The sequence below is a fragment of the Amphibalanus amphitrite genome, unplaced genomic scaffold, assembly GCF_019059575.1.
Source record: "Amphibalanus amphitrite isolate SeventyFive unplaced genomic scaffold, NRLGWU_Aamphi_draft 000144F_arrow, whole genome shotgun sequence".
NCBI classification, from domain to species: Eukaryota; Metazoa; Arthropoda; class Thecostraca; order Balanomorpha; family Balanidae; genus Amphibalanus; species Amphibalanus amphitrite.
In genome coordinates, this window is record NW_024881639.1 from 836,259 (window position 1) to 860,423 (window position 24,165).

A 24,165-nucleotide genomic window follows, 5' to 3' on the forward strand; every position below is an offset into this window, starting at 1 on the left:
TCACTCAACATGGGGCCATGGCAGGCCTACCTGCTTCTGATGAGTGCAGACGGCCGACGGGCGACTCGGGATCGGTGCAACCACCTTCAGTTCACCCATAAAATGTATTAGCAAACAACGAACGTAACACGGTGTGGAGGGCGGGCCTCGGCGGCCGGTCCAGGCGAGGCCGCCCTGGCGGTCAGGGATTGCGGACGTCCACTGGAGACGCTACAGCACCTCGCTGGTGTTTCGCCCGCGGCTCCAGACCGGGTCTCAGTGGTCACTGAACAATGGACGGACCTCGGATAACGTCAGTATCCGCCGCCCGTGCCTATGGGTGACCCAGCGGCCGGGCAAACCTCCGAGACGGCCGCCGACAGCCCGCTATGGAGTCAACAGCAGTGAGAATGATACGGACGAGCTCAGCGCGCACGAGAAACAATGCCACTAATGAACAGGCCAGAAGCGCAGTTTGAAGACACCACACATTTGAAAGACGCCAAGCCACTAAATGTGCAAAAACAAGCACAATTGATGCAAAGGCAGCGAGAAAACAAAGCCACAACCGGGTCGACAAATAAAAACTGGCATAGGTTCCGATTCCCTAATAAAATAACAAAACACGCAGACTCGATAGCACGGTCTAACGAAGCAATACAAAACAGCAAACTATAAACGCAAGCACACCCCTGTTCCAGATAACCATCCCTGCTAGTGAGAAAAAACTGGTAACAACAATGCACGGATTTACTCACTGTCAACAACAAACGTAACAACTAAGTAGCATGCGAAAGTGAGTCCTACTGAGACAGGTATCGCCAATCCTCCAACAAAGAAACAAAGGGCGAACGGCAGTCGGCAGCCGACGTGGCGACCCTCGGCGACAATCACGTGCGTCACCCCAGGATCGCGGCACACCACACACACTAGGACAGACTGGAATGTACACGCACAGCTGCGCTGGCCGCTCGGCCCGCGCGGAACCGACTGGGTCTCGGCAGCGGGCTCGCGGAGTATGCAGAGGATTCGACGGCCGGCGGTGCGCCCCTACACTGGCCCGGGCCGGCTGGCACGGCCCGGTACCGCTGAGGGCGGCAGGGACGGAAACTGAGGCACACCGGAGACCCGTGGCACTGGCCCGGAGGGAGATCCCTCGAGAGTGGCGGACGCTGCCGACAGACCCCCGCCTGTGGTCCAGCCTAGACCACAGCCACCGCGTCTGGCGACCAGGATCCCGGGCCAACGGCTGGGCAGCCGCACTGGCCGAGTAACTTGGAATGTACGAACGTAGCGACGGCACCGCACCAATAGAACTGCTCTCTGTCAAGGCACTTGACGTAAGGTCGATGTAATGTTTCATAGGCTAAAAATCTGTATAGGCACGGCAATCCCCGGATTTGTTGAGCCAAATGTTGGCGACCGCCTTGGATCCCGAGCGGGCCTGACTGACGCGTTACCGGTGAACTGCCGCGGACCGGTGAGCGCCTCAGAGGGCGCTGGGCTTGCTCTCGGTGAGGTCCTTCTCTGGCAGACGCGTCTCCTGGTAGCGGCGCGAGAAGCGCAGGCAGGCGACCAGTGCGAGCATCAGCAGGCCGGCGCACGCCATGAAGATCACCTGCCGGGGCGGGGAAAACAGTGAGAGACGGAGTGGCACAACCCGAGACGAACCGGGGTCTGGAACGCGCTGAGAGATGAAATGGGACACTAAGAGACGTACTGAGACACACTGAGACACGACAATTTGTCTCACGATTTGTTCCACGACAAATCGACAAGTGCCCTGCACCCTCATATCTTATTTTTTGCTTAAAATTGGTCTAATGGGTTGTGATGGGCGGGGAAGCCAGCTGTGGCAAGGATTTTTTTCTTCGAACAACGGTGTCCGAGATATAGCCTCGGGCAATTCTTGGAGTTCGCGCTGCAGCCCTATGTTTGGCGGCCTATAACTCAGAAACTATTGGTTTTCTACGATAAAAACTTTATATGGTTCAACTCACAATCAACCAACAAACACTTTGGCTATCTCGGATTTTCAATTTTTGAAAATTTTGATCACGTGACCTTTTGTCCTATTTTTCGAAGAGTGACCTTGATATTTTCCCCACTGAAAGTTGCAATTTTGTCTGATGACGATTAAAGCCTTATCGATTGTCATTCATATGCGATAATAAAAAAGTGGTTATCGCCCTGCGTTGACCTCAGGTCAGGTTCTTTTTATGACCTGTCCATTATTATGAGCAGGAGCGACAGCGAGATCTCAAGAATAAAGCAAGATAGCGACAAGCGGTAAACGGTAAAGGGTACACACGGATAAGGTCTATAATTTTTACTGAGGTCATTTTCAGGTCAGGTCAAAGATGACGTCACAGGAGCTAAAAGGAAGTCACAATAGCGGCACTATACATATATATGAAGTTTTTTTTCGAATAACTTTCAAGGTATCCCAGCTAGGAACAAACTAGTAGCACCATCGTGATCCTCTCGTCGATCCGCATCGAAACATGTGTATGTTGACCTCGAAAGGTCGAAAGGTCAAAAGTTGACCTTAGGTCACGTGATCTAAGGTCAACTTTTGACCTTTCGACCTTTCGAGGTCAACATACATATGTTTCGATGCGGATCGACGAGAGGATCACGATGGTGCTATTAGTTTGTTCCTAGCTGGGATACCTTGAAAGTTATTCGAGAAAAACTTCATATGTATGTATAGTGCCGCTATTGTGACTTCCTTTTAGCTCCTGTGACGTCATCTTTGACCTGACCTGAAAATGACCTGAGTAAAAATTATAGACCTTATCCGTGTGTACCCTTTACCGTTTACCGCTTGTCGCTGTCTTGCTTTATTCTCGAGATCTCGCTGTCGCTCCCGCTCGTAATAATGGACAGGTCATAAAAATGACCTGACCTGAGGTCAACGCAGGGCGATAACCACTTTTTTTATTATCGCATATGAATGGCAATCGATAAGGCTTTAATCGTCATCAGACAAAATTGCAACTTTCAGTGGGGAAAATATCAAGGTCACTCTTCGAAAAATAGGACAAAAGGTCACGTGATCAAAATTTTCAAAAATTGAAAATCCGAGATAGCCAAAATGTTTATTGGTTGATTGTGAGTTGAACCATATAAAGTTGTTATCGTAAAAAACAATAGTTTCTGAGTTATAGGCCGCCAAACATAGGGCTGCAGCGCGAACTCCAGGAATTGCCCGAGGCTATATCTCGGAAACCGTTGTTCGAAGAAAAAAATCCTTGCCACAGCTGGCTTCCCCGCCCATCACAACCCCTTACACCAGTTTTCAACGAAGAATAAAATATGAGGGTGCAAATTTAATTTTTTATTTGTCGATTTGTCGTGGAACGCCCCAGACACGGAAAGAAGATCTGGGTCTGGGACACGCTGAGAATGAGACTGCGTTCGTACGTACACACGCACGCACTGATATGCTGTTTTAGGTGGGTAACCAATTAACTGACATGGGTACGCTGAATGAACGAACGTAAAACTGGCCATCACTGGCGGGCGGATCCGGGGGGGGGGGGGTGCAGTCCCAACATAAAACCACAAGGGAACAGCTCATCCCGTCAAGGACGACGTAATTACAATATGAATTAATCAGTCCTGCCGCTTTCGAACTATAACAGTTCGAACATACACTAGCTGCCTGGAAATTACATCACTGCGTTGTAAGTATCCATGACAATAGCCAAAAGGGCGCCAGCTCCTTTAAATGGTATATCCCCACCCCACCTCCCGCTGAAATACGCCCACAACAAATAGCGTGTCGAGCTACTACCGATCATCCCGGCAGCGTAACCGTGAGCCGGAGAGTGTTCGTTCGGCGCTACCCTGCCCCGCTCGATGACCTAGTCTGAGGGTCATCAGCGGCCAGCGGCCGTGCACCGGGCCCGTAAATCGATGGAACCATGCGCCAGATTGGAGCTTAGGCCCGGTAGATCTATGTCGGCCTGGGCACGGATCCAACGGGAAAAAAAAACTTTCAAATGACATCCGACAGAAAGGCACCAAACGTTAACAAAACAGAGTCATTAAGACGGCCCGATGTAACATTCGAACCTGTACCAGCTACCCGACCTTAGGGCTTAGAAAGCAGGTGTCCACTGCACGAACATGTCCGCCCCCACGTGGAGGGAGGGGTCACAGAGCAAACAGCCGGCTATCACAGCCCCCCCCCCCCCTTCGGCCCTGCCGCGCGCGGCGGCTCCTCACCTGGTTTCCGCCGGCCGCCTCGCCCTGGTGCAGCCACAGCAGGCCGCCACACGTGATCAGGTTCATGGGTACGCGGAACCAGTTCATGATGGAGGCCCGCTGCTCCTCGGGGATCACCTGGCTGCGCAGGTAGCCCATCGACGGGAAGTACATGCCGACCGCCAGCTGCCGGTGCACAGGGGGGAACGGTCAGCCGCCGTCCGCCGGTCACACACAGACACAGTGAGCGCACGGGTGGGGATGGTGATTTGGAGTTTGCGCACGGACTGCAGCTGAGGTCATCGGCGCCCAGCTAACGGGCGAGACACGGTGCCTACTACCTACCGACAAAATCTTGGTTGTGAGAAACGCTCGACTGTTTTAGCTACTCTGGACGGCTGTGAAAACTTATTGAGGTAATTTGTCCTTAACTTCACAGGACGATTTTGCCGTGTCACATACACAGTTCGTACGATTAAACCCAGGGACGACATTCACATGCACACTGTTCGATGAACGCGTCCACACGGAGAGCTGGAGAAGTGAACCTATAACGTACCGTCACCTATCAGTGTAAACTGGACGGACCAGCGATATGGTTGATAATTGATATCGCGGTCATTACGGAGGGCGTGTCTCTCTTATCAGCAGAGCGGGAGAGGGAGGGAGGGGGTAAAATGTCACACTATCGTTCGATACGGGACATGAGGGCGGGCAGAGCAGCCCACGTGGTGTTCAGCAAACATTCCGGGTGCAGCTTGGTCTCTAACGGGACGCCAGAGAACAGACACGGTTATCGTCATCGGCCGTGACTTGACTGATGTAACGGGACAAACTGGTTCAGCTGGGGAGTGGGGACCGACCGACGATGACAGGCCTGTCATCTGCTTCTGTCCTATGGGCCTGACTGGTGCACCTAGGTCAAATGAGATGGGCGGGAACGGACACATCTGAGAGGAGCGAATAGTGCCAGCAGCGGGTTTCCCGGGTACGGAGCTCGGCTCAGACTCACCTCCAGGAAGAGGAAGGCGGCGAAGGCCAGTCCGGGCATGGCCGCGCCCGGCCCCGTGGCCACCGTGCACACCAGCATGCAGACGATGTTGATGGCGACGGCCAGCGTGAGCACGCGCTCGGGCCGCATGCCGCGGCCCATCAGCAGCGTGTTCAGCGACGAGCCCATCATGATGCACACCATGAAGCAGGAGAAGACCATGCCGAGCGGCGGCTGGCTCGGGTCCAGGATGGGCGTCCACAGGAACACGAACATGTACATGACGGACTCGAAGAGGGACTGTATGAGTCCGAGCAGCGCCACCACCTCGCTGGCCAGGATGGTGCGCAGGCCGTTGATGTAGCTGCGCCGCAGGTTGATCTGCTGGTTGCCGTAATTCTCCTGCCACTGTGCCGACACGAGGCCGCCGCACGCCACCAGACACGGGATGGCCATCAGGAAGGGCGCCACCGGACCGAAGCCCAGCCACTCGGCGGCCATGTTGCTGGCCACGCCGGCCACGATGGCCAGGATGCCGTTCCAGAAGGTGGCCTTGCTGAACGTCACGGCAATCCACTCGGCCGGAAAGTCGTGCGTCTCCACGTGCTCGTACACGTACCACGACTCGAACGTCGAGAACAGCATCGAGGTGGCGATGCCGCCGAACACGCGGCCCAGCAGCAGCACCGCGTACGTGCGGCTCAGCTTGGTCAGGCAGCACAGCGAGTAGGCCACGCTGAACGCGATGCACGTCTTCTTGCGGCCGAAGCGGTCGGCCAGCGGCCCGGTGGCCGTACCAAACACGACTGACGCCGCGAACCCCACCACGTAGATGACGGCGATCTGGTACTCGGCGAACCCGTAGTGGCTGTACAGCTTGTACACGTACGGGCCCTGCAGCCAGTCGGAGAAGAGGGCCAGAAAGTAGACGGCGAAAAACTGCCGCTGGAACTGGACAAAGTGCGGGTTGCTGGCGGCCGTCAGCTGCGCCTTGGTGTGACGCGCCAGGTGGAGCAGCACGAAGCACGCCACCGAGAGCGCCATGAACGCCGCGTACGTCATGGTGGTGACGTCCATCTGTCGGCGGGGGGGGGGGGGGAGTTCCAGTCAGAGAGCAGTGAGCACAGGTGGCCCACTGTGTCAGTCGCAGAGGGACGGACGGCCGACTGACGTGGCGCGGCCGACCGCCCGGAGCCAGGTGAGGCCGCTATAACAGACCGGAACACGATGACGTGGCAGCCCTGCCGCCAGCCGTGCTGCTGTCCGCACACCGGAAATAATCGGCCACCGGTGACGGGCGGATAAAACAGCAACGTGGCGCTCAACGTGCACCGTGAATAATGAACACACAGCTGTGTGTTTTAGCAGGACCAGTAACGCAAAGCCTGGCCGGAACTCGCCCCCAAACTAAGTTGAAGATGCTCCAAACGATTTTTAATGCTTAATGACGTTTGCAGAGCCCACCTCGTGATAGCACAAACACTACATATTTGATCAGTCTTGAATGCACACTAAATACACATGAGAGGTCAATGCCCCATAGGCTCATAAAAATTACTTAATATGTACCCCAGTCACGATTCCACGATTTCTTTCTTTTAATGGCGCCAGAAAATTTTTACCGGCAAGGTCGTTACAGGTTGGAGAGGGCAACTGACCTTGACGTTGGAGACGTAGTACTCGATGAATCCTTTGGCGGGCTCGGCGGCGGCGGCCGACTGCACCAGGCCCTCGGTCGGCAGCATGTCCCCCCGGTCGGCCGCTGTGGGCAGGGGCGCGCTGTCAGCGGGACACACAGCGGACGGCGGGGAGACGGCCGGGCGGTACACACCGGCCCACCGGGCGGCGGCCGGACACACTGACATACTGACAGAGCACAGAGTCACGGTCGGAGCCGTACTGGCAGCCCGTCCGCACTCAGCGGTGCTGCCCAGCCAGTCTGCACTCTGCAGGGTAAAATGTCCCCACCATCCCTCCCTGCCTGAATAGTGCACTGTGCAGCAGAGGGGCAGAGCTGCGCTGCAGCCTACTTCCTGAAACTGCCCAGTGAGCATACAGAGCAGAACAGCTTATGTCCCACACAAGCCAGTGATACGCGGCGTGAGTGCTCCGACGAGCTTGCTGTCCCCCTATGTAAAATTTTCTCGTCTTCTCTGTCTTCCGGTATTTTCCCTGAACAGTGGGCTGAGGCAAACATTGTTCCGATATTCAAAAAAGGTTCTCACAGTTCACCCGAAAATTATCGTTCAGTATCACTTCTCCCAATTTGCGCCAAAATCTTCGAAAAGGTAGTCGGTCAGCAAATCATGCATCATGTTCAGCCACTACTTTCGTCCTATCAGCATGGCTTTATGCCGGGCCGATCTTGCGCCACAAATCTGGCTACCTTTCTGTCCAGTGGATATGACGCAATATCTGAGTGTCCAACTTGATGCGGTATACACAGATTTTTCAAGTGCATTCCAGAGCGTTAACCATCGTCTTTTACTGTACAAACTGGAACACATGTATGGTGTGAGAGGGTTGGCTCTGAAGTGGCTGTCGTCATATTTAGGAAGGCGCAAGCAACGAGTTGTTTTAAACGGCAAGGTGTCGGAGTGGGCCCCAGTCGTCTCAGGAACGCCGGAGGGCGGTTTGCTCAGTCCGATGCTTTTTTCGCTCCTTGTGAACGACCTGCCATCTGTCGTCAAGACAGATTGCTTGATGTTTGCCGATGATTTGAAGATTTTTCAGAAAGTTAGAAATCACGATGATGTACAAAGGCTCCAGAACGATATTGATGCTGTAACGAAATGGGCGGCGGTCTGGGGGCTCAAGCTGAATCCCTCGAAGTGTAAAACTTTTAAAATCACGCTCAAAAGACACATATATCCATCTGTGTATCAAATCAGTGGTAGCACTCTGCAGGAAGTGACTTCGATTCGTGATTTGGGTGTGGTACTTGACCGAAAGCTTACTTTTGCAGACCATACAAATGTGATTGTTTCAAAGGCGAATCGGGCACTAGGGCTACTCATGCGGAGCCTCCAGGCGACCTCTCCGCGGTGCAAACTGGACAGGAGAGCAGTGTTCGCGGCATTCAATGCAAATGTTAGGGCCATCCTAGAGTACTGTTCTGTAGTTTGGGCCGGTGCTTCCAAGTGTCATCTCGTGCGTTTGGAACGTGTCCAACACAAGTTTTTGATTTGGCTGGCAAACATGACGAACGTTCACCATGACTCGATTGAATATCATTACCTGCTGAAGCTGTTCGACGTGAGATCGCTACATGCCAGGCGCATTGAGAGTGACATTATATTTTTGTGCAAGGTATTCAAAGGTTCGGTGTCATCCTCTCATCTTCTACGGTCGTTCTCGTTACACGCTCCGCTCAGAGCGACACGCAGCGCTGTGTCGACATTGTTCCATGTGCCGCGTGGGCGAGTGAACTGCATTGCAAACGGCCTGTTTACGCGCTGCCTTCGTGCCACCAACAAATTTCTGGAAGCCCAGCCTCAAACTGATGTGTTATGTGATCCTGTTGGAAGCATCAAGAGGCGCCTCGTCCTCTATACCGGATCCGTGAGACCCTAGGGCAATGTACATGAGAATACTGTTTTTATTATGATAGTTTATTGTGCATGGTTTTTTCGTATTTTATCTTTTGACTTCACCTATCATAGGGATCATGCCTGTTGGTGATATTATGCAATACAAGAATACAAGAATACTGTAGAGATAAACAGAGCAGCCCCACAATCGCCGCCCCAGCCTGAAACTGAAGAATGTCCCATGAGCGTACACAGTACAGTACCTCACCACAGAGCACAGTCCTACCCACGATATCCCTCAGCTAGCCTAACCTCAAGACTGTATAGTGACCTCTTTACTGCTCCCAAGCCTCTGTTCAGTGGTGAGCCTGCAGAAAGGTAGCCTCCTCCCCCCCCATCATTTCCTGTGTGACCAATGTCCAGTAATTGCCTACAGGGAGGGAAGGCCCCTCATCCCACCAAACCTGCCTGAGTTCTACTAACAGAGTGGACCATCCCTAGTTCAGCTTTCCTACCAAGTCCCAATCCCATCCACCCTTATCCATATCCATCATCCAGCAGAATCTACCATTCTTTACTACAAAACATCTGAGCACAGCATCCCCCATGACCATGAGCTAGGAGAAACAATTGAATTTGATCAATCCTGTGAAAAGTCCAGCCCAAAACCTCAGCCACATCAATTTAACAGCTTAAGTGCAGTCTAGTAGGTGGGCTTGCAGCCTAAAGGACACTGGACAGCTCACTAGGTAAATATGCTGTCCAGCCAAAAAAAAAAAGAACTTCTGCAAATCAGCCCTTGTGCATGCATAGTAACAAGTCTACAGTTTTTACTTGCAGATAAATTTCACTTTTCTATCATTGTATGATTGCAATCAAAGTCTTAGTAACAAAATTTACTCCAGACCCTTCTGATGTCTGCCTGTGAATCAAACCATTCCTGATCAACCTTCAATTCTAGCAGGCCTGATAAACCTTTGAAATCAAGCTACAAATTTTCTCTGCAAAAAAAACAAAACAAACAATTGAGCCAAGCCACAGTAATGCATGAATGCATCCTGAATTAGAATAAATGAACCATAAAAATTACATAGCATCAAAAATCTGATATCAGTATGATTAATGGTAGGTAGATAACTATCTGTAGTGTAAACACACAAAATTACCAAATGCCATCAACTTGTCTTTGGGTTATAGGTCACTAGGCACAGTAAGTAGGTATGTACATATTATAAGCCTTTAAGTACTCCATTGGATCTGCTAGAAGATCATAGAGAATACCTAGGCCTACTTATATTTGATAACCTTTTTTATGCCTAGGCAATGGGCATGCAAAATCAGTGTCCCAAAATGTATTCTGATCCTGGCTTGGGTGTCAAAGGGAAAATTAAAATCCTTTCCAAAAATGGTATGGGAATGGAAAATTCTGAGTGGAAAAAGGATCAATACCATAGCTCCATATGCTTGGTAGGATGCAGAATGTAAAACGACCCTCCAAGCAGGTGTTTTTTTCTTTCTTAAGGTTGCCAACTCAAACTGGGGTCATCAACTTTTTATTGAATTGGGAGTGAAAAATTGCTCTTGACATTGGACATGAGAATGAATTTTTTTTCATTTGGGTGTTGTTTCCCAGCCAAATCAACAAATTCTGCCTTTTGCAATGATGTGTAAAATTTGTGAACATGTCAATAGTTAAATGTACAAAATGCAATTTTCTCCAATAATTAACTATTTCACGATACTCATCAATGCTTACCAAGTTACATATAATTTGAAGCAAGGTACCAAAGACACTAGAAGAAAATTTATCAGGATTGACACCTTTTGATTTTGTATCCCAAGCTTGAGCTGAAACATGTTGATGTTGACGTGGCAACCGTTCATAATACATCTCAATATCCAGCTTTCCTTTGCCATGAAACCAAAAGTTCCTGCAACTGTTTTACGAGAACGTTATCAGGGATGCGATGGATAATATTATTCAACAAATCGGCATCAAACTCACCTAATAAATGCACCCCCCCGCGTCCCTCCGCCGACTGCCGCGATCGAAACGAATTTTGTTTTATTTTATTGCATTCAAAACAAAGTGAATGAAACAAGTTAAATATTGACGTCACAGATTCAGAGCCAATCAGCTGATAAATACCACTGTGTCCAATGTCCATCCTGTGTCTCATTTGTGTTCTGGCTTGTCGGGAGAGTTAATTTTTATTATGTTTTGATCCAATAAAATGTGGCTGAATTTGAGCAAAGGAAACGGAAATATGTCACTCCTGCTCACCGTATTTTTTCCAAATTCAAACATTTTTTTCAAACTATGACGTCATTTTAGCTGGGTTCTCGCAAAGCGAACCGCTCGCTTCGCCAGCCTTGAATGCGGCTACGTCACAAGCCGAGATGCATCCCAGCCGCCGGAGGGCGGGCGAGTTCGTCGACCTCCGGGAACGGACAGTCGCCAGGCGGGTGCAAGGAGACCGTTAACCAGGCCGCCAGCGACCACAAATGGGAGTTACCTACAGCGTGCGCTGATAATATGACGAGCTCGTCTGAGGACAGCCGGCAACTTTACCGCACCATAAACAACGCTGTCCCCTCATGCAACTGCGTCGGATGGTGTCAGGAGGCGGCAGTCCCCAAAGCCATGTGATTTTCAGAGGCTGTGAGGAAGCTCACTCGACCGAAGCAAGACTTGCAGTTCAGCGCAGTGCAGCACTGCACGATGTCCCGGCGACCTCCCAACCGACCAGTAGCTGAGCTGACTTTCAGTTCCAGCGACTGTGTCCCATATCGGAAACGAGGTCTGATCGGTCACAGTAAGTATATTAATTCAATTCACCATCAAAATACCAATCAATGAGCACCTCAGCTTTCCCGTCATCTCAGCTAGCTGTTGTTGTTGTTGTTGTTGTTCCTCCCGGTCACCGCCGAGGCGGTGACGGAGCCACGCGGCTCTTGTGGGCCGCGTAGCCGGCGGCCAAGGCCGCCACCACGTCGTCGCGCTGTACGTCTCGGGCCGTGCCTGTGATGTTACCCAGCGCTTGGAGGCGGGGGCCGAACAGGCACGGGCACTCCAGTAGTACGTGCGCCGGGGTGTCCGCGGCCTCGCCACAGACGAGACAACGGCCCGCCGGGCATGTGATGTCGTTGCACTGAGCGCACTCGGGTGTCGGTCTGCGCCCAATGCGGTGGAGATATTGTTCCGACCGTCCCCAGTGTCCCGATCGGAGTTGATGTATGTCGATGGCCTCCTCCCTGGTAGCGGCTCGGACCGGGTCGGGGGCGCGGTCCGCCATGACGTCTCGGTACCAGCCCGCAGGCCGGCTCGCTCGCCACTCCCTGCCGGCGACCCGCGCAGCAGCCCGCGTGAGGGTGCGGGCGTCGACCGGCGTCGTCCGCTGGGACATCCCGGCCGCCTCCTTCGCTAATGCGTCCGCCCTCTCATTACCCGGGAGCCCGCAGTGAGCCGGTACCCATTGGAGGTGAATTGAGCTGTTGCTTGCTTGTAGGCGCAGCAGTTGGGTCCACACACTGGCACCCAGTGTTGTGGTCTGGGCCGAGGCGCCTGCAGCCAGCGTTAGCAGGGCCGCCCTGGAGTCCAGGCAGGCGACCACCGGCAGGCCCGCGCTTCTCGGCAGTTCAGCGACTGCCTCCAGCGCTGCCAGCAGCGCGGCGAGCTCCGCGCGCGTGCTGGAGCACAGCACGCGCGCGGAGCTCGTGCTAGCTAGCTCGTCATCTCGGCAGTCATCCACAGCGCACACCCGAACAGACTCGGACGGTACTGAGTGTGGCGGACGGGGCCGACACGGCGGCAGCGGCGGCTCACTGCGCCAGTTTGGTCAGCAGGCGCGCCGCGTCGGCCGCGTCGTCGCGGATGTCGTGGCTGGCGTCGTCGGCGGCGGCCTGCAGCGCCGGCGTGAGTCGGACGCTGAGCGCGCCGGCCGCCGCCAGCACGGGGAACCGGCGCGTGTCGCGCAGCTCGCCGACCGCGCGCAGCACCGCCAGCGTCACAGCCACCGCCTCGCGCCGCAGGCTCGGATACTTGGGCGTCTCTGCAGAACAAAAATCAGCGTTCAGCGAGAAGTCAGCGAGTAGCTCTACATCAGAAATCAACGAGTAGCTCTACCCTGAATTTCAACAATATCCACACTTAAATAACGTCACTCAGCCACAAGGCTTCGCCACGCTCGCCAACCCTCCCCTTCCCCGGACCCCGACCCCCACTCGGAGCTCGCGCCGCGTCACTCACCCAGCGCCAGCGCCAGGACGGCGCCCAGCTGGTTGGCCGCCTCTGTCAGCGCACTCTGGTCGTGCTCGGCGCTCGGCGTCCTCAGCAGCCAAAGGCGGTCGACCACCGCGCGCAGTGACGTCACGATGGACAGCTGGTGCGCGCGTGTCGAGCGGGGCATGGCCGCCGCCAGCAGCGCCATGTAGCGCGGCCAGAACTCGGCTGAAAAAGTCAGGGATGGCGAGGTCAAGTGGGGACACACTCGGAGGGGAACTAGACAGCGAGAGTCGCGGGACTCGAGACAGTTGGCGGGCTCAGACGATGGCAGTCGGCAGACTCGGACACTGACATGACAGATGACCGGCAGCAGAACCATCCACGGTAGGCCTTAGAGGCTACAGCACATTCAGACAGCAAATTCAGACACGTTGGCGGATTCAGACAGGCAGTCAAGGGGTCTAATCAGACAACCTGGGTCAGGCAGTAATTCAACGGCGCGGATGGTAGTAAGCTCAAAGCGGCGGTTCCGTATCATGTGTAGCGGCGTCGACGATTTAGGCCGTGTAGGGAGAGTTACAGTCACTCCGTACCCTGAGTGGCGGCGTCGGCGGGCCAGGCGCGCCCCAGCGCCGTGTAGGCGGCCTCCTGCAGCTGGAGCCGGGTGGCAGCGCCCATCTCGTCCTCGTCGCCGCTGCCGTCACCAGACTTGGACTCGGCCTGCCGGCGGCACAGTGCGACTCACATCTCTCATACCCTTCAGTCGTGGGTCTAACCTACGGCACCGAGCTTGTAGCGTGATGAGGATCAACACCCAAACTGGACCAATTCCATGTAATCAAATAACGATACCAAAAAGTAAGCCCCCGCTCACCTTACGAGATCTGCTGCGATGATACAGCACCCATAGACTCCCGCCGTCGCTGATTCGCTCCCCTCGCACTTCCGTAACTGAGTCGCTCCCCCCCCCCCACCGTCGTCGCTGAATCGCCACTCTCACTGCCAGTAACCAGCCCACCCACCTGTAGGTAGGGCTCCACGATCTGCAGCAGCCGGCCGAACCTGTCCAGCTGCAGGTCCCGCAGCACGCGGCCGGCCGCCGCCACCGCGTGCACCTTGTACTCGGGCTTGTCGCGGGCCGCCTCGGCCAGCACGGCGTCGGCCAGCCGGTCCCGGTCGGGCACGGCGGCCGCGCAGTTCTGACACACGTCGGCCAGGGCGGCCAGCAGCGCGTGCTTGCCGTCCCAGGTGCGTCCGGGCAGCGCGGTCAGCAGGGCGTCCAGCACGGCGTGCAGCTGGTCGGCGGGCAGGCCGGCCGACAGCCGGGCGGCGGCGGCGCCCAGCGCGCCGGCCGCCTGCGCCTTCATCGGCCACGACTGGCCGGCCAGCGCGGCGCGGCACAGCGGCACGATGTCGCTCAGGTAGAGCCGCAGACCGCCCTCGGTGCCGGGAGACAGCTCGTTCCACACCTCCTGCCAGCGGGCGATCTCGGCCTCCGTCTCTGGCGGGGGACGGCACCGTCAGTCACGGAACAGTATCGGTCACAGCTCCATCCACAGGGTTCCAAACAGCGGCCGACCTCGGCGACCGGCACCGGTCGGATATTTGCCAACGGTACCCACCACACGACGACGGCACACAGCAAACATCTATCACCAGCTTCACACACCATCGAATGGACACGGTTGTAAGATACCTTAACGAGATACTAATTAAAATAGGTAGACATTCCCATATCGCATAACAATCCGATTATGTCAGACAGCGTTCGTCCGACTCACCCGTCGTCTTTTGTCGGTGCATGGCGAAGAAGGCGAGACTGGCGGCGTCTGCGGCGTGCTCTTTGAGCTGGGCCGAGCCGTGCTGACTGAGCGACTGTAGCGCCTCGGCGCAGACCGGGCGCAGACTCTCGTCTGAAACACCGCAGTAGAATGACCTGACTCAATGGCCTGACGCCTCAGCGCAGACTGCGATCCTCATCTGAAACGCTGAAACTGGAACGAGTGACTGCTAATGTCGGAGTAACTAGCCGTGTGAACATCAGCTCGGATGGCTTCAGCAAGTATCTACCATATCACACAATGACTGACTGACTGCAGTTCCAGAGCGCTGTAGTCAGTCGCAGACTGTAATTTACGAACGAGGCGTCGATGTTACGGAAGCTTGACGTGGCCAGGCAATTAGCCATATGTCCGTCACCTGCCTCACTAAAACAGAGCGCGCTCCTCCCAGCAAGTGCGTATGCCTACCTTCACCCTCCATGTACCAGGTGCGCAGCTTGGCGATGAGCTTCTCCACCGAGGAGGCTTTGGCAGCGCGGCAGACGTTACCGCAGGCGGCCGCCGAGCAGCGGCGCACCGTTACGTTCCTGTCCTGCATGCCGGTCACCAGCACCGAGAGCACCTTCCCTGTCGCGGACACGGGCGGTCAGAGTCGGCACTTATTAACTTCCTTCTCTGTCACAGACACGTCGAATAGTTTGAAGTAGAACAGCTCAGCAGTGCCACATTTTCTGCTACAGACACGGATGGTCAAGGTTGCGTTCTGCAGGATCTCCGTAGTATTGACCTGCCGTGTTTCGCAGCACAGCTGACCTGCCGTGCTCAGTGTTTAGTAACACTAACATGCCGCGTTTCGTTACACCAACCTGCCATGTTCACTATTCTGTTACACCGACCTGCCGTGTTTTATTACACCGACCTACCTAACCGTGTTCAGTTACACTGACCTGCCGTGTTCTGTTACACTGACCTGCCGTGTTCTGGAGCGCCAGCGGCCTCTCGGCGGCCAGCCGGGTGGCGAACAGCGCCACGCCGCACTTGGTTCCCAGGCCGGTGTTGCGCTTCATCAGCTCAGAGAGCCGCGGCACGATCTCGGCGGCCTCCGCGGCGTCCACGTACTGGATGCACTGCGGCACAAAGCACCGGCACGTCACGACACGCGCTACCGGCACGTCAGGGACGGCTCAAACCAGCAAGTCAGGGGCGGCACTCACTACGGAACGTCAGATACGGTCACTGCGGCCGTCATGTCCCGGTCTCCCAATTAGTGTGTTCCCCCGAAACAAGTATAAGCATGTTCGTAGCTTACTTTTCCAGCGTTACAACGCAGACGCCAGTCAAATGCTACCAATCATGCAGCTGCACACCCGTCAGAGCCCGTCACAGAGCTGGGCTGCCCCTGCTGCCGCTGCTCTCCTCCCGACCGGTCGACACGCACCTGGCACAGCGTCTTGAACATGAGCGACTCCTTGGTGGCGGCGAGCCGGGCGCGGTCGACCGCCTCCTGCGTGTCGGCCTGGTGGCCCACGGCCACGCTGATGTGCCGCACCGTGGCCGACTCGAGCGTGGAAAGCGCCTCCAGCAGCGCCGGCACCAGCAGGCGCAGGTGGGGCCGCAGGCGCGCGCCGGCCGACCGCGACAGGCGCACCACCGTGGACAGGCTGCCGGACAGGGGGTCGGTCAGACAGTCCGCACAAACGGCGACCCGGGGGACGGCAGTCTGGTGAGGTACGCCAATGGTACGCTGCTCTCAGACTCAGTCGCGGTACTCCTCCGTCCTCAGGCAATGATGGATGCGTCTTTTGTCTTAATTGAATAATAAAAAGGCATTATAACGCTTCGACAGAACAGCTACACAACACACAAGCACGCGATAGTACAGGAATCTCCGCAACATCCCCAGAACTTTTTTACAACTTCAAGTTAGCGTCTTCGTGTAGTTACTTTTTTGTTCTCATTAAACAATCGAGTCGTGACGTCGATGTCCAATTCACAAGCTGTCGAAGCCCGGAGGTCCACACGAGATGGGTTTCACATATTGTAAACATGCAGCCGACCAAAAGCCCATTGAGCAATTCCGTGAATGCAACGTCATAATGCACCAGAAAAGAGCTGGATTATATTAACTTTTCTAAACAATATGCACGAGGCTCGTTTGTTCGGACCAGTCCATTCCGTGGTGCTATTAATAGATTCTGTTTGGTACTGACACGCGATGCCGGTGGCGCGGTACCTAACTACTGTACCTATGCAGTGCACGACAACTGCGGTACTCCACGGTATCCAAAACCGGTCCCATGTAGTGCCCGACGAGTGCATGGTCGATGATTAGCGAAATGCGGCGCGCCAGCCAGCTCAGTGCAGGCCGGGAGGGCCAGTTGGACGGCGGCCGGCGCAGCTCCCTGTCGACACCACCATGGCGAGACTCGGCTCAATCGCCCTGCACACCACGGTGGTGTGCGCCGCGCTCTCCTGGCAGTTGGCCATCGGCGTCCATACGTCCTGCGCCCCCAACCAGAGCTGCACCGTCATCCACCAGTGCGCCGCCTTCCAGACGGCGGAGCAGATTCACAGACACCGGCCGCGGCCGTGCGGGTTCTCCGCCCTGGTGCCCCGCGTGTGCTGCGACGCGGGCCCCTTGACAGGCGTGCCTACGCCGGTTTTACCAGTAGGAGAGTGCGGAAAGCCACGACCAACTGTTCGACGAAGGTTCAAACGCCAGACCCCTTTCCAGGCGCCTTTCCAGAATCCAGCGCCAGGCTCTCCTACAGACAGCGACTTAGCCGCTGGCGCCGTGGGAGGCATCAACGCCATTGTGGGCAAGTGGCCGTGGATGGTGCTGTTCGGCCGGTGGACGGACGCCGGTCTGGGCGGCTGGTTCTGCGGCGGCACCCTCATCACCGACCGGCACGTGCTCACGGCCGCCCACTGCCTGCGACCAGAGGAAGCCGGCACCGTCGGCGCGCGCATCGGTGACAACGACCTGAACCGGCTGGACGAGGTGGAGCACCAGCAGCGGAACGTCTCCGGCACCGTGCGCCACCCGCAGTACGTGGGCGCGCAGAACGACCTGGCCGTGGTGCGGCTGGCGACGCCCGTCACTGTCACCAGGGACGTGTCGCCCATCTGCCTGCCGCCGGCCGGCGCCGACCACGTCGGACGAGACGTGGAAATGGCCGGCTGGGGCCTGCTCGAGTTCGGTGGGAACACTTCGGACATTCTGCAGGAGGTGGCCCTGCGCGTGGCCGACCCATCCGTCTGTGAGACCGCCTACCGGCGCGTGCCGCAGTTCGACAGTCGCTTCCCGGGCGGCTTCCAGGGCACCAAGGTGTGCGCCGAGAGCCGGGACGGCGAGCCGCGCGACGCGTGCCGCGGCGACTCGGGCGGCCCGCTAATGGTGCGTCTGGAGAACGACACCTACCAGCTGGTGGGTGTGGTCTCCACTGGCGTCGGCTGCGGCAACCCCGAGTTCCCCGGACTGTACACCAAGGTGTCGGCCTACATCGACTGGATCTTCAGCCAGCTCACATGACCCGGAGCGAAAAGAACGCATCTGGCGCTCTTCTCGCCTTCTTTTGTGCACAATGCTGACAACTGATCATTTTTACAAGACGTTTCATCACATCATTTGGAAAAGTTCGTCGGGTAACGTAAATCGATGTGCCAGTGTGCCAGAGGAACCTTTCAAGGTTCACCGCTTAGCGGTTTGTTGTTTAACTTGGCTGTGGAAATGTTAACGATTAAGATTAGGGCGTCGGCAAACATAAGGGGGATCAAAATTGCTGGTGAGGAAATAAAGTTGACCCAATATGCGGATGACATGACTCTGTTTCTGAATGAGCCAGATTCTGTGCATAATGTGCTAGAAATGCTAAACGATTTCCAATTAGTGTCTGGTCTCGCTATTAACATACAGAAGTGTAATATTATGTGGCTGGGAACGATGCGTCAAAAGCGAGAGGCGGTATGTGGCATCGAAGCCCACGGAAAGGTCAAAATTTTAGGAATATGGTTTAGTGCTACAGAGTTATGTAATGAAGATAATTCATCCCCCATTGTCAAAAAAGTAAAAAATACCATAAATTTATGGAAGCAGCGAAGTCTTACAATAAAGGGTAGAGTCGTGATTGCCAAAGCACTGTTGGCCTCACAGCTGGTGTTTGTAGCATCGTGCTGTACGATCGCAAGGGTAGATTTGAGAGAAATACAAAGTGAAGTTATGAGGTTTATTTGGAGAGGCAGGCCTCCCAAAGTAGCGAAAGGTACACTTTGCCAAAGCATAAAAAATGGTGGCCTGAATGCCGTTGACGTGGAGCTCTTCTACACGGTTTTGCGATTTAACTGGATTAAACGCATGGCTAAAGACACGGGAGCGGCTTGGAGAAAACTATTGCAGTTAAGATTAAGAGAATTTAATCTTAGTGATATACTTAAGATCAAAAGTTGCAAGTACTTTTTAAATCTACTGAAGATACCGGTGTATTATAAGGAAGTCATTACAAGCTTCCAAAGCCTGTGCCAGGAAGACGTCAACGACGCATCGGCAATTAAATTACAAAGCGTGTGGCATAATGACGAGATAGTGATCAGAGGGAAGCCGCTTTTTATTAGAGACATGTACCTTAACGGCGTTAAGTTAATTAACGATATTGTTGATGATGAGGGAAAAATTATGAATAGCTGCAAAATTAGACTCAAATATCCATCAATAAAAACTGATTTTTTGACGATCCAAAGCATTGCAGCCGCGATTCCAGACCGATGGAAAACAGTACTGCGTCAGAACCCGGGCTGTAAATTGGATCTGACCAGCCGCACTAGTATCACCGTTAAAATAGATGGCAAAAGGCTGCCAATCGAGCAGGTGGGAAGTCGCCACATTTACAGAATGCTGACGGAGCCTAGAACGCCGGCAGCTGTTGGCAGGTGGGCTCATTACGGGATTCGTCCACGCAGCTGGCGGGCAATATATGAAATACCCTACAAATGTACAAGTTCAACGCGATTGCAATCATTACATTATAGAATTATTAACAGGTACATTCCCACTCGTCATTATTTGTATACCAGAGATGTTATAGGAAGCCCGCTGTGTCATAAGTGCTTTGTAGTAGACGACCTCAAACACTTTTTCTTTGAGTGCGCTGATGTAAAGCCTTTGTGGGGAGCAATATTAAGTCTGATTAAGGAAAGGTTTAGGCTGCAAATAAATGATTACAAGTCGGTGATACTAGGAAGGCCTGATGTGGATCCAATAGTTAACCTCATATTGCTGGTAGTAAAACAACACATAGTAACCTGTAAACTATCTTGCGATGGCGTGGAAGAACCACGACTAGCGAGGGTTACGGCTATGTTAGATAAATTTTCAAAGGCAGAATCGATAATCGCGAGGGTAATGTAAATCGTGTACGCCAGGTCGTAAATAATTATTTCTAGTTATTTCAAGTATCCGAATAATGAATTGCTGTAAACCCCGCTTAGCTAGGTAGGTCTCACCAAGCTCCAGCAACGATAGCTTCACTGATGATAGCCTGGTGTTGCCCAATAAATTATCTGTGAAGCCCGAGGTGCGTATGAGCTCCGTAACTAATGGCTGTCTGCTCACTGCTGTCTGTCTGAATGTTGGACTAGCTAAATGAAATATAAAAAGAAAACGTAATTGACACGATGGGACGCGACCAAGTGAAAGATGCGTCTGAGGTGGTAGACAGAAAAGCAAACATAGTTTGAAGACGTCCTTCGGTCATGTTATTAAAGACCATCGAAAGTGGCATTGAAAGTTCTACAAAGTTCATGTTCAATGGGTGATTGACATACTTTGCTCTTCCCCTGGTCGTTTAGGGTGAGCAAAAAGAGACAACGTTGAACTCCCTCCAATTGACTAAACTCTCGCACCTACGGGGAAGGGGCTGGGGGAGGTTAAAGACTGCGAACAATATCATTTCAAAATATTCTATCAGGTCCCAATTTTCACGACATTCGGGTCATTGAACTGACATGAACGGTAATCCGATGACCTAGGACCTTAAAATTGGGCATCATCGGCTTCCTCTCGTCAAAAGCAAGATGCTCGGTTTTTCCGTGAAGCTCCAGCTTGATCAGGGAACGAACGGCTGCGGGTGTGTGTGTGGGGGGGGGGGAGGGGAGGTTCCGATCAAACCCCATCTTTTGCGGCTGTGAAAATGCCAGTGCAGTCACAAATAACCAAGAGTCACAAACACAAAATAAAGCTTACCATATCAAACTCCCTTGAACAAATTTAGTGAAGGATGAACAACTCGACCCGAATCTGATACGTCGTGAATGCTGCACCGTGTCTTCAGATTCCGTGAGGATCAGTGATTAGTGAACGTCCATATACATGTTAACATGTAGTTGTAAAATCCATAAGACAAGTCACAGACCGAGCAGCGGCCTTTGTTCCCGTTCGTCGAGGCGGAGCTAAAGTGGCATTCCCCACGGACTGACAATCTCCTGCGCATGACCGACCAGCGCCAAAGGAGCGCTTCTGTGTTCGGCGCCCGCGCTGCGGGAAGTCCGATAGCTGCTCCTGTCGTCACGATCATGTAACTGCCGTCCGCTCGGCCTGGTCGACGATTGTAATCGCCAAAAACGGTAAGAAAGGCGGCTGGACGGATGTGGGTCGTGCTTTGCTGCAACGTTCGGCATCACGCATTACAAGAGTAGGTGTGTTGCAAATAATGAAGGGTGCTGCCATAAAACCAATGGCCCTTCAACTGAGGCATAGTATGTGAGAGGATTTAACATTTAAGGTGAAAATCTTTGACTATTTTAAAGGCGATCGATCTTTGACGCAACGTGCCATCTAATATGTTGAACATAGGAATAGGAACTCAACGTGCTACAAAACAAAGGGCGAAAAAGGGTGCTGGCGCAAAGGGCGCTGCTTTATCGCGGCGACAGCGTTGATTGTCCAGTGAGACGATCAGAGCCGGGGCAATTACATTAAGACTTTACATAAAACTTTGTAATTTAAGAACTAAATTTCACGAACAATGAACTTTGAGGATACATTGCTGCTTGACCTATTTTTCCTAACCTTATTTTCACAAAAAAAAAAACATCGAGGTACCACTAGGGCTAAAATAATGTTCTGGGTCAGCGGCGGAGTCACAGTCGAGGCCGAGCAGATTCTGCGAGCTGTGCAAACATTACGGCTGCGCAGATGACAGCTCGGTGAACAGATCCGTGCAGGCAGTGGAGACTGAGGCCGCACGGACCGAAATCCGGCACTGTTTATATGTAACCTCTTCACGTGTCGACTGCGCAAACTCCGCGGCCGGACGGCGGCCGCAAGTGGCTGGAACCGCGAACCTAATTTACATAGGCATTTGTACGCTGGCCGGGGGTGGCCGAGCCGGCGCTCAGTGTGTGCCACAGAGCGCGGGGGACCGGGTGTGCTGAGGCGGGCTGCCGGGAGGCCACGCTGTCACTATGGTGCGCGCCCAGTGGTGCTATTTAGCGGCCATCGCCGCAGTCATTGGTGCGAGTTCAGGCTCCGAGCTGATGTTCACGCCGTCTGTGAGGAAATTGTGTGGTGATACCAGCAAAAAGTGCGTCAATATTCGTCAGTGCGCGCTGTACAAAACGAGGGAGGATCTGTCGAGGCACCCGCCGCAGATCTGCGGCTTTTCCGGCATGGCTTCCCGCGTTTGCTGCCCGGCCGATCAGGTGGCGATTCCGTGGCAGATCTCGGGAGGTCCGGAGGTCACAGGACCGGTCACAGGAGGACCTATGCCCGAGCCGCCCGTCCCGGAGCCGTCGTCACCGCTGCCAGAACAGTGCGGTCTGCCCCGAGAGACCGTACGATTCATCAGGCTTAAACGCAGCGCAAACACGCCGACCTTTGACTTCGAGATGGCTAGACCGATACCGCAACTAGTCGCAGAGCTCTCCACCGAGCCACCGATCCAGGCAGCCGTGGGAGGCATCAACGCCATTGTGGGCAAGTGGCCGTGGATGGTGCTGTTCGGCCGGTGGACGGACGCCGGTCTGGGCGGCTGGTTCTGCGGCGGCACCCTCATCACCGACCGGCACGTGCTCACGGCCGCCCACTGCCTGCGACCAGAGGAGGCCGGCACCGTCGGCGCGCGCATCGGTGACAACGACCTGAACCGGCTGGACGAGGTGGAGCACCAGCAGCGGAACGTCTCCGGCATCGTGCGCCACCCGCAGTACGTGGGCGCGCAGAACGACCTGGCCGTGGTGCGGCTGGCGGCGCCCGTCACTGTCACCAGGGACGTGTCGCCCATCTGCCTGCCGCCGGCCGGCGCCGACCACGTCGGACGAGACGTGGAAATGGCCGGCTGGGGCCTGCTCGAGTTCGGTGGGAACACTTCGGACATTCTGCAGGAGGTGGCCCTGCGCGTGGCCGACCCATCCGTCTGTGAGACCGCCTACCGGCGCGTGCCGCAGTTCGACACTCGCTTCCCGGGCGGTTTCCAGGGCACCAAGGTGTGCGCCGAGAGCCGGGACGGCGAGCCGCGCGACGCGTGCCGCGGCGACTCGGGCGGCCCGCTAATGGTGCGTCTGGAGAACGACACCTACCAGCTGGTGGGTGTGGTCTCCACCGGCGTCGGCTGCGGCAACCCCGAGTTCCCCGGACTGTACACCAAGGTGTCGGCCTACATCGACTGGATCCTCAGCCAGCTCAGTGCGGTGCTTTGATTGTTTGTGATTTGATTGTTTGTGATGTTTTTACCCCCATTCGCTTCATCTGAAGCCCCAATGAGTGCCCAGCAGGCCCCCATAGGTGTCTAGTACGAAATCGCTGATAATTAAGTACAAATAAACACTTTTGGCACCGGACAATAGTATCTTAATAACGGCTTCATTGCATCTCATTTGTGATATTTATCACAGCGTCAAGTTCAATAGTAAACTTTTTTTGACGTACAATACGAGTAAAAATGTTAATTTTCACGCAATCGACAATCAGGCCGTTCAACATCGAAAGTTACTTTTTTACCAAGCAGCCTCCAACGTTAATCGGTGCACACGTTAAAAGCGTCAGGACGCAATAAGACCTGATGGGTTGGGGGCGCAAGTTTGGTAATGGGCAATAGGCAATCAAGGCATGCTATCCACTATCCAGTGCCCATTAGCCCAAGTGACTAATATTTAAACTTCCGTCCGTTAAGGGGCTCCATATCGATATAAAACAAGCAAAGGGGAAACAAAATGTTAACTGTTTTAATTTGCATTCGTCCGAAGGGCGAATGGAATTTCCACAAATACATCACCAATCATCCCATCGTCTACTTCATTTTCGCTTGGAACACGGCCGGCGGCAGCAGTACAAACCGGTCCCGTCGTCCTTGGGTGCGACGGGTCATACCCGGAACATGTTCCGATCATAGTCCGTTCCGAGAGTTGCACATTTCCCGGAGAAGCCCGCCTTCCGCGGCCGGCAGCAGTCGCGGT

At 54.3% G+C, this 24,165-nt stretch overlaps 4 protein-coding genes across 4 annotated transcripts; 2 read left to right on the top strand and 2 right to left on the bottom strand.

The window, feature by feature from the left end:
• Positions 1–90: 90 nt before the first annotated feature.
• On the bottom strand, positions 91–10,797 carry LOC122382676 (molybdate-anion transporter-like). The gene is made up of 5 exons (XM_043368331.1): positions 10,718–10,797; positions 6,841–6,944; positions 5,204–6,259; positions 4,213–4,377; positions 91–1,597 (listed from the first exon to the last, which is right to left on the bottom strand). Exons 2-5 carry the CDS (start codon positions 6,925–6,927, stop codon positions 1,469–1,471), a joined length of 1,437 nt encoding a protein of 478 aa, XP_043224266.1. The 5' UTR covers positions 6,928–6,944; positions 10,718–10,797; the 3' UTR covers positions 91–1,468.
• A 1,651-nt stretch (positions 10,798–12,448) lies between these two features.
• Positions 12,449–17,250, bottom strand: LOC122382669 (proteasome adapter and scaffold protein ECM29-like). The gene is made up of 9 exons (XM_043368325.1): positions 17,165–17,250; positions 16,157–16,379; positions 15,689–15,845; positions 15,187–15,345; positions 14,719–14,850; positions 13,960–14,438; positions 13,531–13,657; positions 12,962–13,162; positions 12,449–12,764 (listed from the first exon to the last, which is right to left on the bottom strand). Exons 1-9 carry the CDS (start codon positions 17,248–17,250, stop codon positions 12,535–12,537), a joined length of 1,794 nt encoding a protein of 597 aa, XP_043224260.1. The 3' UTR covers positions 12,449–12,534.
• Positions 17,251–17,390: 140 nt separating this feature from the next.
• LOC122382683 (venom protease-like) lies at positions 17,391–18,367 on the top strand. The gene has a single exon (XM_043368346.1). The coding sequence runs from the start codon at positions 17,552–17,554 to the stop codon at positions 18,248–18,250; it is 699 nt and encodes a 232-aa protein (XP_043224281.1). The 5' UTR covers positions 17,391–17,551; the 3' UTR covers positions 18,251–18,367.
• Positions 18,368–22,380: 4,013 nt separating this feature from the next.
• Positions 22,381–23,409, top strand: LOC122382670 (venom protease-like). Its single transcript, XM_043368326.1, has one exon. The coding sequence runs from the start codon at positions 22,381–22,383 to the stop codon at positions 23,407–23,409; it is 1,029 nt and encodes a 342-aa protein (XP_043224261.1).
• Positions 23,410–24,165: the final 756 nt, after the last annotated feature.

What these genes read in the sequence shown, in the direction of transcription:
- LOC122382676 (XM_043368331.1), bottom strand. Translation starts at nt 6,927, where the DNA reads ATGCTGCCGACCGAGGGCCTGGTGCAGTCGGCCGCCGCCGCCGAGCCC. An exon ending in ACTACGTCTCCAACGTCAAG is followed by an intron (nt 6,260 to 6,840) that starts GTCAGTTGCCCT and finishes CCCCGCCGACAG; the next exon opens with ATGGACGTCACCACCATGAC. An exon ending in AGGCGGCCGGCGGAAACCAG is followed by an intron (nt 1,598 to 4,212) that starts GTGAGGAGCCGC and finishes CCGCCCCGGCAG; the next exon opens with GTGATCTTCATGGCGTGCGC.
- LOC122382669 (XM_043368325.1), bottom strand. Translation starts at nt 17,250, where the DNA reads ATGACGGTGCAGCTCTGGTTGGGGGCGCAGGACGTATGGACGCCGATG. An exon ending in TGTTCAAGACGCTGTGCCAG is followed by an intron (nt 15,846 to 16,156) that starts GTGCGTGTCGAC and finishes TTTGTGCCGCAG; the next exon opens with TGCATCCAGTACGTGGACGC. An exon ending in GCACCGACAAAAGACGACGG is followed by an intron (nt 14,439 to 14,718) that starts GTGAGTCGGACG and finishes GTCCCCCGCCAG; the next exon opens with AGACGGAGGCCGAGATCGCC.
- LOC122382683 (XM_043368346.1), top strand. Translation starts at nt 17,552, where the DNA reads ATGGTGCTGTTCGGCCGGTGGACGGACGCCGGTCTGGGCGGCTGGTTC.
- LOC122382670 (XM_043368326.1), top strand. Translation starts at nt 22,381, where the DNA reads ATGGCTTCCCGCGTTTGCTGCCCGGCCGATCAGGTGGCGATTCCGTGG.